Source organism: Cynocephalus volans, chromosome X (assembly GCF_027409185.1).
Source record: "Cynocephalus volans isolate mCynVol1 chromosome X, mCynVol1.pri, whole genome shotgun sequence".
NCBI lineage: Eukaryota > Metazoa > Chordata > Mammalia > Dermoptera > Cynocephalidae > Cynocephalus > Cynocephalus volans.
In genome coordinates this window covers 16949928-16961058 of record NC_084478.1, presented here as the reverse complement: position 1 = coordinate 16961058, position 11131 = coordinate 16949928, and the positions used below count along the sequence as shown (strand labels likewise).

The window sequence follows — 11131 nt, the reverse complement described above, 5'->3', positions numbered from 1 at the left end:
TTGTTAAGAATGACTATCTTTTACCTTTAAAAAGTTGATACCTTATTTCCCTCTTCCCACACGCGAATTGGCCAAAACAAGGGCTTTCCTTTCACCCACCAGTTAAAATACATACTTCGAATTTCTGAAGTTATCAAGGACTCAGGAAAAGCGAGACCTGGATATAAGCCAATTAATTCCTGCTGTACTTAAACTTGCTACAAATTTCGCCTATGTCCTGCTAGTGTCCTCTAAACCCAAGTTCTAGGAAGTGTCCTTTAAATCTAAAGTTTTATTATTCACATTAAGAGGATTTAACAAATTTAAAAATCATATTAATGGTAAATGCACTTATCACTTTATAAAAGCAATTGTAAATATTGAATTCTAACTGGAAACCAGCCACTAGACACAATCCTCAATTCCTTTTTGAAGCAGCTGTTAAAAATGTAATTTTTATTCATTTTAGCGACAAGTCTGCTTTAATTCTATTTGTGCCAATGCTATAATCGGTTAAATAACAAAGTTCAATTTCGTATCTAAAATAAAGATACCGTGCTGGAAATTTTACCACCTTTATCTTCTTGAGCATATGCAATAAATTCAGTGTTGGCTTATCAAAACCCATAAAAATTAATAACTGCAAATATATTTTTATTAACGTTTTCATATGACTCATATTAGGAACTCGATCAGCCTACGAAAATGATCTCCCAGTTACCTAGTGTAGACAAGGTATTTCACATACCTGGGTGAAACCCATTTCTATGCCGCAAGGAATTTACCAAATCACCAGATGTTTCTCACTTATGGCTCCCCAGTGAAACCAAGAGGCAGGCGCCTTTGCAAAGATTTAATCGGCGAATAAACCGCTCCTTCCAGACACCAGTCACACCAGCCACGTTTTAAAACTTTTTATTTGCATATTAAAAAAATTGTGCATTCCAATAATTAAAATCATTTGAACAAAAAAATGGCACTCTGATTAAACTGCATTTTACAGCCTGCAGGACACCTTGGACCAGCTTGGTATTAACTCTAGACTTCACTGTCGTCCCACCCAGCTCTTCCTTCACCAACATGCAAGTTCTTTTCCTTCCCTGCCAGCCAGACAGGCAGATGGGAGAGGCAGGCGCGGCCTTCGTTGTCAGTAGTTCTTTGATGTGAGAAAGGGGCAGCACAGTCATTTGAACTTGATCCAACTTCCTTGCATCTTACAAAGTTAAACAGCTAAAAGAAGTAAAATAAGAAGGCAATGCTTGTGGAATGTACAGTGCATATCGGCGGGGCACGCCTCATTACGACTCGCCAGCTTGCTTCTCCTGTTCGATCGCTGTGACCGGAAAAAGACAAAAAAGAAAAAAGATGGAGGATGCTGAGTAAGAGAGTTCAGTGTGGCCAAACAGATGATAGTCCTTGCATTTAAAACATCTGTTCATATAAAAATTCTCTAAGTATACAGGCAGTCTGTAAAGTATTGCATTGGTAAATTACTAAAGCCCTGTGTTTGCTGGCTGCAAAACAATCTTTCATTAAGCTTTCCCAGCTGCATTCATCCAACCGCCGGCTCCGCCCCCGCGCACCCCGACTCTTGTCGCAGCCTCGCCCCTCCCCCGCCCTCCAACACCCCCTCGCCGCTCCCGCCCAGCCTTTTCTGAAGATGGGGGGGGCGGGGGGTCGGAGCTTACTTTCTTTGGAAGGCAGTGGATTTTTCTCTTGCGTTTCTGTCTTCTTCAATTTCGACTTGTCGAATTTCTCGATCTCAGCCATATCGGGTTTGTCAGACATGGTCGCGGAGGAAGCTGCGGGGACAAAGCCAAGCGGGAGAGTGAGAGCGAGCCACCCGCCCCGGCCTGGCCCCTCCGATCTCCAGCCTGAAACCCCAGCTCCCCCTTCCGGCCAAAGCCCTTCCTCTTTCTACAGAGAGAGAAAAAGGGCTCCCACCCCACCCCACCCCACCCCACCCCACCCCACCCCGATATTTCAAAACGCAGGGACGCAAGAGGGACGATCCCTCTCAGGGCCTCAACTGCGGGATGCAATGGGCCACCGCGGGTTGTTAACTGCAGAATTCCAAAATTAAGACCTGGCTAGAACGAGTAGAGGACAGTGAAGTGGAAAAAAATCGAGTCAACATTCTTAAAATGGAGCCAGTGTCGCAAAAAGTGGTTCCCCTGTCTAGGCGTTGGCCTCTCCCGCAGACACGCGGCCGGCCAGCTTCCTCGCCTGCTCACAAAGGCGGCAGCTGCCGCCGGAGCCGCGACCACCGCCCTGCCCGCCTCCTCCAGGCGGCTCAACAAAGCAGCCCGCGGCGCGCAGGGCCGCCCCCCGCCCCGTAAGTCATCCTTTCTGCACGGAGGGGCAATTCGGCAGCCTTGGCACACATTCCTCGGCAGGAGGGACTTTCACATTCCCGCACTGTCGCCCAGCCACCCGAAACCCGGACAGACACAGCCCTCAAAGCCTCGGAGAAAAAATGCAGTCGTTGCAGCTCGGGGCTGCGGCTGGCTGGGCGTTACAACAAAGGATCTTACTGTTCCTGAGTGATCACAGCCTCGGAGACAATGCGGAATATGCCTGGGGGAGGAGGAGCTGGGCTGAGCGGGGGGAAGCGAGAACGTAGACTCCCTCGAGTCTACACGGCAAAACGCGTTTGAAAATAAATCAAGTTCCCGATCCCACTCCCCAGCATCTGGAAGGATTGAGCATCCCCGAGCTCCCCAAAGCAACCTTCCCAGGGAGGACCCTCTGGGGCTCGGCTTCAGAGCTGCTTTGATAGGGATGCAGACGACGAAGGGGGCGAGCCGCAGGAAGGGGACCCGGGGCCAGGAAGGGAAAGGGCAGGAGGCAGGGGCGCTGGGGGCTCACCGGAGCGAGGCACGCGAGCGAGTGAAACCGGGTCTGCGCAGTGGTCGCCGCCAAGTGCCGGGTGGGGCGCGCCGAGCGCCGCTATATGGGCGCTGCTATGTAAATGAGGTGATGTCACCCGCGGCCCGCTTAACTCTTTCGCGCCGCGTCCCCGGAAAGGCGTCCGGAGGCCTGCCGCGCGTTTGGGAGCCACCCCGCCCCGTGTTCACCGGTGCACCCTAACCACAACGATGGCGGAAAATAAAACGAGCAGAAGCCCTCCTTCCAACATTTCCTCCGTAACGCATTTCCCCTTGTATGCTTATTTTATTATAACGAATTTTTACAACAGCAGCGCAAACCTGCTCTTGGGGACTGGCGCATGATAACTAAGGGCTTGGGTGGCACCCAGGGGGACAGGCATTCCTTTCCTGCGGAACGGGCTTTGTCCACTGCTGACATCCCAGGCAAGGGCGCGGTGTCCCTCGCTCTAGGGCCTCACCCGCTGCAGGGGTACAGTGCCTGTGACTCAGCTTTCAAACCGGTGGAGGGCATTCGCCCCGCCCGGCCCTCTTTGTCTTCTTGCCTTCGCCTTGGCTTGGTGAGAGGTGAAGCGCCCTTAGTGATTTTTTGTTTTTTTTTAAGTATCACCGTAACATCCATATTTTTTCATCGCTCTAATTTTTGTGAGCACTCAAGTCAAATAACCCTAATATTCACTTTGTGTAGAGTGACTTGTCTGGAGTTAATAGAGCACAAGGCCTCTCCCTTAAAAAAATAAGTGAAGTTCAAGTTCTGCTATTGACTTGCTGCCTGACTATGAGGAAGTTCTTTATCTTCCTGTTCCCCATTTTTGTAAATTATAAAGGGGATTGCTAAGGAGGACTGTGTTGAATTCCAAAGACTACAATCTCATTATCTTAATATTTTAAGATTACATTTAAAAATCGAACTCTATTTTGAAGAGTACATTTTCATCACCAGGACATTTCTGAAGTGCATCGGGAAATAATGGCAGATTTAAGTAGAAAGGAGCAGTTTTCAAAATGGCACCTACTCTGTGAGTATCGGTGACCCACTTGCTACTGAAAATGACAAATACCATGCAAATGGCATGAACCTGCAAATGGCATGTGAAAGACAAAAGCCCCACTGGTTATAAAGAAAGCTAATCGTGATTATTTCTAAGACACTCAAAGCAGTGTGCAAAATATTCCTTCTCCTTTTCTGTGTCCCAAGGAAATGTTTCCAGAAACCCCTTGCTAGCCATTTTCATGGCAGAGGCTTTTGTCTCACTGGAGATGAGAGTCAACTGTTATACAGACCCTTAAATGCCACTGCTGCAGCAGCTCAGACTTCCCCATTTCTTCATCTACTTGACTTCCTTTTTCCTGGGGAGGAAGGGGGTGGGAGTGAGCAGGGGCAGGTGACTGTCTGGCTCCGCAGTTAATGCACTGCTGGGGGGCTGCCTTCCTGCCCTCCAAATGGGTCACTGGACCTGTTCGTGCATGCACCGGATGTCACCTCTCTGGTAACACATTCCCCCAACCCTGCTCTATGTTGACCCGCCTGGGAGGGAGTCCACTTCATTGCTGAAATAGAGAAAAGCTCTTGCAGGGTGGCTCTTTGGCCTTTCAGCTGGCAGCTGCATTTGTACTGACACCATTTCTGTAGGTTCTGCGATTCTATTTCCCCTCACCAGGCTGCTGTTGAAAATCCTGTCTTTTCCTCCCCAGTCTCCTGATGACAAAGGAATGCCACTGCCATCTCGTTGCCTCTTCTCCCACGGGCTTTTCCTTAGGAAGGGCTAGGCTTTACAAGCAATGTCTCCGAAGGAGATGGAGGTGTGGAAATTTGCAAATATCTGGAGAAGTCTTCCACTTTGGTACCAAGCAGCCTTCCACTGCCTTTAGGTAATGTTGATAGGAAGAAGGCACTTGGACAGATAGAGAGGAAGGGAGAGAGAGCGAGGCGACTTGCTGAAAGTTAGCGTCTACCATAATTATGGTTGACTGGACCACTGGTCAGGAGGCTTAGAGAGAATGCAAAGGGAAGGGTGAGACAGGTACAAGCAAATGCAAACTAAAGGAATATTCTTAAAAGTCGTGTGACTTTGGTCATGTTAATTAATCTTCCTGTACCTGAGTTTTCTCATCGGTAAAGTGGGTTCATTGCAGTACCTACTCGCAGGGTTATTGGGTGGATTAAATGCTTAGAACAGTGCATGACAGTTAGTAAGCTCTTTGTATTGTTATTATTATTTAGAATGTAAAGTTGAGAAAAAATAAAATGATAAATGTTTTAGTGTTTGGAATTAATTGAAATTTTAGATGTCTTGATATTATCTATCTTATAAAGAGAAATTTATATTTTTTATTATATTATTTCTTTATAATCTATGTATATGAGTCTATATTATTATATATTATTTCTGTTATAAAGCATCAATAAAAACGAGATCTTTTGTTAGTTTTACGGCAAATGAAAAATAACTCCTGGTAGTTGATACCTTCTAAGAGTCAGGAATTGTAATAGGAGTTTTACAATAATTTTCTTCTTTTATGCCCATCACCGGTCCATGAGGAGAGGTTTACATATGGTTAAACTGAGGCTTAGAGATCCATCCCTGGGATGATTCAGTTGGTAGCCACGCTCTATTACTTATGCTAAGGGCCTGTAAAAGCCTTCACCTCTGCCCCCTGTGCCTGGAAATCAACAGGAAGAGTGTGGGGGGCAGGCTGCTCTGTTTTAGAAAGTAGTTGCTCAATAGACAGATTCACTGCATCAAATCAACTTTCTTGTTGATTTCTTTTTTTTGGCAGCTGGCCGGTGGGGGGATCCGAACCCATAACCCCAGTGTTATAAGGTTGTGTTCTTACCAGCTGAGTTAACTGGCTAGCCCTAACTAACTTTCTTCAGTGAGGCAGGTACTTGAACTCGGCTCTTGAACCTGTGACTCTAATCACCTTGCTTTCTTTTCTAGATAATTAATTCCATTTAGTATTAATGTTCCAGATGTCAGGGCTAATTCCTGCCTCAGGGAATCACCTATAAGTGGATTAGCCTGTGCTGGGCACAACAGTCATTGAGGTAGGAGTTTTCAATCCCAATTTAAAAGACAGTCATAGAGAAGCAAAAGAGCTGCCCACAAAAGGCCCTGGTCACCCCAGGCTGCCTGTGCACTCCGGCCTTGGGGCTGGCCGGTGCAAGGTGAGTAAAGAGGCCACTCATGCCTGCCCTGCCCTCCTCATCTCTCAGGTCACAGCGCCCCATGAATGAGGTGCCAATATTGTCTGCATTGAAGGGTGGCCTCCCTCCATGCCTGTGCCCAGTGGAACCAGGAAGAGGTGTCATGGGACACTGTTTTATTTTGCTTTCCAGGGTGGGCCTGGGACAGACTTGTTATTTCTAATTATGGGGAAACAGCCACTGAAGTCTGAGTTCATGAAAATGAGTTCTGTTATTTTTAACCCACTTAATTTTGAGCAGAGCACTTACCAGAAGAAGAGGAGAAGGAAGGAGAGAAGGAACAGAAGATCAGTGACAACAGCGAGCCTCCCAGCTCTTCGCTTCGTCGTGCCTAGGTCCCTTTGTCTGGACTGCAGGGCCTTCTACCATCTGCGCCTCCTGCCTGCCACCCACATTCCCCTGTGACCCCTGCAATCTCCTTCTGTTCATCCTGGTCTCCCTTACAGCGGAGCCCTCCTTCCACCAACTGGAATCCAAATCCCCTTAAAGTTGCACCCCCAGCCCCCCGTTAATGACAGGGAGAGAAAAGGAGAAAGGATATTTAGTGGGCTAGCTATATCCTCACTCTCGGTTAAGCCCTTTTATAAGATATCTGATTCAATTCTCACCCTATGCAGTGGGTGCTACTATCCCATTTTACTGCTAAAGAAACTGAGGCTCAGAGAATTTGAGCTACTTGCTCGAGATCAAATGCCCAGGTCTATCTACCAAGTCTCCATCCTTCCATGGAGGCCCAGCTCTGCCTTACATTGAGCTGAAATACGTCTTTCTCCAGGATTCCCTCCTATGGAGGCCCCCCGTCATGGTCAGTGCGATGGAACAGGAGGCTCCCCTGCAAGTGTGAGAAGTACATGGAGGATTAACAGGAAGGCAGAGGAGTCAAAGAGCACCCTTGCGGATGTCGAATGTGCTGCTGCCAATTGTCTACTTCACTTTACTGAGCCGATGGACTCCTGGAGCCAGAAGGAACTTAACAGGGGATCTTATTCAACCCAGTTTCCCTCCTGTGGCTTGAATTTGCCTCTACAACATCCCCTCCAAGTGGTTACTCGGAAAAGCCTGAGTGGAAAAGTGGAAAGCCAGAGGCAGGGTCTGAACTTGGACTGACAGGCTTGGAAGCTGCCTCATTTAAACACAACGCTTTTCTAGAATCCTAAGGCCTTCAGATTTTGTTCTATAGGCCAGACAAGGGTAAAGTTATAGTCCATCTCCATAAACCATCTACCTTTTTCATTATGAAAACTTTTAAACATAGATATCCTAATAACATATCATATCCATTAAAATTTGCCTTCTTCAATTTTCAAATCATTTCAGTATAGAAATTCAATCTGTGCTTTTTGTCTCCTCTTACATAGCCAATGCACTTGCAATAAAGGCAATTCTGTATTCTGAACATTGGTGGTTTCCTCCAGCTTTTCACGGCTTTAATATTTTCCCCAGTCATTTATATTACAGTAGTTAAAAATTAATAGGTCAAATATTGAAAATGGATGCATTACATACTCCCAATGACTTTCTGTGTTAAAAAGGATAAACTTTTTATTCCACCGTGAAGCTGAATTATCATTAACAAGTAATGAGTGTTCATATATTTTAATGTGCTTCTTCGATGGGTGTCCAAGCTTTTTTATATACATACAAAATACAGTTTTCAGATCATCAGCTTTGGTAGATCAGCAGCTTTATGGTGAGGACCACAAAGTGTGGGTAACAGACAACGACACAGATTTGAGAGGAATGCCCAGGTAGGCCAAGATCAAACTTCTTGGGTGCCCCTGATGATTTGGCCTCTCCAGGGCTGGCTTCATAGGTCCGCGGCCTGTGCAGTTGGACTTGGCCCCGCACTCAGAAAGGCCTGGGCTTGGCTTAATGCTCTGCTATCGCCATTAAAAAATTCTTAATTTTGAACAGGGGGCCCCACATTCTCATTTTAGACTGTGTCTCCCAAGCTGTGGAGCCAGTTCTACCCCTCTCAGATTCTCATTCTCTGTGTGCCGCCAGTGCCACTGGCCTTTCCTGGACCCAGGAATGAAACTGTCCACTCACGTGCTCCAGGACTGGGCCCGTCCATGCATGTGCTCCTTTGTCTGCCTATGATGCCCTCCCTGATCGTGCTCACTGATATTTCTCAGCTGTGGAAATGTCCTGTTGTTCCTGGTTCAGGTGAGAAAGTGGTGGCAATTTTCAAAAAGACTTTTTAGTAGGAAACTAGAGGAAAACAAAATCTAAAGCATGAAAGCAAATGGGCTTCTTAGTCACAATGGAGACTAAACACAGATTGGCTCGGCTGGCACAGCCTCCACGGTCTTGGGCCCCTTACCCATCCCCAGCCCTCTTGGGTGGTGTGGATGCCGGACCAAGGTTCTCAGACCACCGGTACCAGTAGAGCTGGTGGCACCAATGCCAGCACAGGTGGAATTCTTTATCCCTGCTTCGGTTTTCTCCCCAGTTGAGGGCCATTCTTGGTGACCCAGGGCTGAGCCCTGCTTGTGCACACCAGACAAAACCAGGAAATCTCTGACCTGCGTGAGAAAGGAACTTCCTTACATGACCTCCAGTGGTTCCTTCTTGGGGATCTTTGCTGTCTTGTCCTGACTTTGCAGCTAAGGTTGTCAGCACTCTTAGAAGTTTTCTGGGCTCCTCACCTTTCACCCATTCCTTGTGCTGGCGGATTAGTCTGAGTATATGATGGTTCAGCCTCTTTGCCCTCTGCAAAACTCTGATCTGACTAGTTACCTTGGGAACTGGTGACCTGGGGCAGTGGCCACCTTTTCCTAGGGCTTCTGTGCCAGGTGCACACACTAGTTCTCATCTCTTCCTTTCTGCCAGATTTTTTCCCGTCCAAGGGATGCCTGCAGTTCTCAGTTTACTTGTTCATCGGAATTGACTAGCATGTCAGTTACAGTTGGAACTGACTAGCCTGTACCAAGGCCAATGAAGGAGCAAGGCTTTACCAACATCTCTACCCCTTTCCCAATTCTTTCTGATGCCTGCACTCGCAAGAGCCTTGCCAGGGGAAGATTCCATCCTATGTTTCATCCTTGTATTTACTTTGCACCTGAGGTAGAAATAATAGATACAATTTCCACCAAAAGAAAAAGAAGAGGATGCAATATGGATGAGCTTGGAGAAAATTCAGTGAAATAAACCAGACACAGAGGACCATACCACGTCCTCACTCGTAAGTGGAGCTAAGAGAGAAAGAAGGAAGGAAAGAAAGACCACAGTGGTGCATTAGTCTTGAAGAGGGAGAGAGCATACCTAAGGGATGGAGAGGGAGTAGGGGAGGGAGGCTGCGGAGAGGCTGGGTGGGGGACACAGGGAATAATTGCAATTTATGGTAATGGGCATGCTGATAGTATTGATCTGATTATCACGTCTTGGACATGGGTTTGTGCCCCATGAATGTGTATAATCAACTAAAAAAAAGCTAGGAAAAAAAAAAAAGGAAGAGGAGGATGTCATTCTCTCACACAAAGGCCAAACAAAGGGCAAATGAAAGCACCAGGAAAAGGACACTTGAGTTCCAGTTTATACTGTGCAATTTATAGCCAGGACTCCATTATATGAGTTGGTAAAGATGACGTAAACAATTGAGGTCCATAGACACTACAATTTCCAAATCTCACTTCAGCCAATAGATTCAATTGAAAATTTAAAAATTAATCATAGTCTTCAAAAAATTAAACACTGAATTACCATATGACCCAGCAATTTCACTCCTACGTATATAACCAAAAGGATTGAAAGTGAGTGTTCAAAAAATACTTGTAGACTCATTCATAGTGGCAATTTTTGCAATAGCCAAAAAGTGGAAACAACTCAAATATTCACCAGTGGATGAATGGATAAACGAAGTGTGGTCTCCCCATGCAATGGAATACTACTCAGCCATAGGAAGGAATGAAGGACTGACATGCTAAGAAGCCAGTTACAAAAGACCACATATCGTAGGAAACATCCAGAATAGATAAATTCGTAGAGACAAAAGGTAGATTAATTGTTTCCAGGAGCTGGGGAGAGGGAGGCATGGGGAGTGACTGCTTAATGGGTACAGAGCTTACTTTTCAAAAAATGAAAATGTTTTAGAACTAGATAGAAGTAGTGATTGTATAACACTGTAAATGGACTAAATGGCATTGAATTGTACACTTTAAAATGGTTCATTTTATGTTATGTGAATTGCACCTCAGCAAAAAAATGAAGAAAAAAGAAAAAGAAAGGGAGGAAGGAAGGAAAGAAGGAAGGAAGACCATAGCCCCATTTCCTCACAGCCAGTGTCTGATTTTGCAGAGATGGGAGGGGAGTGAGGGACGGAGTGAGATTTAGGGGCTCTTAACTTTTTTTAAGCCATGGTCCCCTTTGCAGTTTGAGAAAGCCTATAGATCCTTTCTCAGAATTATGTAAATGCGTAAAAAACAAACCTGGGATCACAAATGAAAGCAATTATATTTACATACAGTTACCAATTTTTTTTTTAAATACAGTTTTAAAAAATCGTGACATAATAATATATGTGTTTCTTTATGAATTAAATAACGCAATCCAGTAGTTGGTCTCATATCCACCATGAAGTCAAAATAGTGATGAGCATTCAGATATCTGCAAAATATGAACAGATATCAAAATATGTGTGATTTCTTTTGTTGATACAAACATAGGAACTGCTAATATTATAGAGACTGCTTGACTACATGCATACATGAAGGAAATGCTAATGTTCAGTTAGAGGTTAATGAAAATTAAGATGGATTTTTTTTCTTTCTAAGTTCCCTGGATTCTCTCCAAAGATCTCTTGAGGGTCTGTCTGAAGATCCCAGACTAGAGGAGGAGTCTGTTGAGCTAGAGAAAGTCACCAACAAGGTTTCTGAGAGAGACATGGAAGACATGGCATAGACCTGATAGACGGCTGAATAACTCTGATCTTGAAGTTAATTTACCACTTACCTCTGCATGTTCTTTGCATGGCCTAAATTCCACAGTCTATACCAGCAGCTTAACTAAAAGTGTCTGGGCACCAGCTCAAAGAAACCAGCAAATTGGACAACAGTTG

The 11131-nt window shown here is 45.5% G+C and overlaps 1 protein-coding gene across 1 annotated transcript; it reads right to left on the bottom strand.

Moving 5' to 3' along the window:
* Nucleotides 1–878: 878 nt before the first annotated feature.
* On the bottom strand, nt 879–2901 carry TMSB4X (thymosin beta 4 X-linked). Its single transcript, XM_063084020.1, has 3 exons — nt 2848–2901; nt 1668–1781; nt 879–1312 (listed from the first exon to the last, which is right to left on the bottom strand). Exons 2-3 carry the CDS (start codon nt 1765–1767, stop codon nt 1278–1280), a joined length of 135 nt encoding a protein of 44 aa, XP_062940090.1. The 5' UTR covers nt 1768–1781; nt 2848–2901; the 3' UTR covers nt 879–1277.
* Nucleotides 2902–11131: the final 8230 nt, after the last annotated feature.

Excerpts from the sequence above, each read along its gene's own strand:
- TMSB4X (XM_063084020.1), bottom strand. The coding sequence starts at position 1,767 with ATGTCTGACAAACCCGATATGGCTGAGATCGAGAAATTCGACAAGTCG. Across the intron at positions 1,313-1,667 it reads TCCACTGCCTTCCAAAGAAA|CGATCGAACAGGAGAAGCAA; the intron begins GTAAGCTCCGAC and ends TTCCGGTCACAG.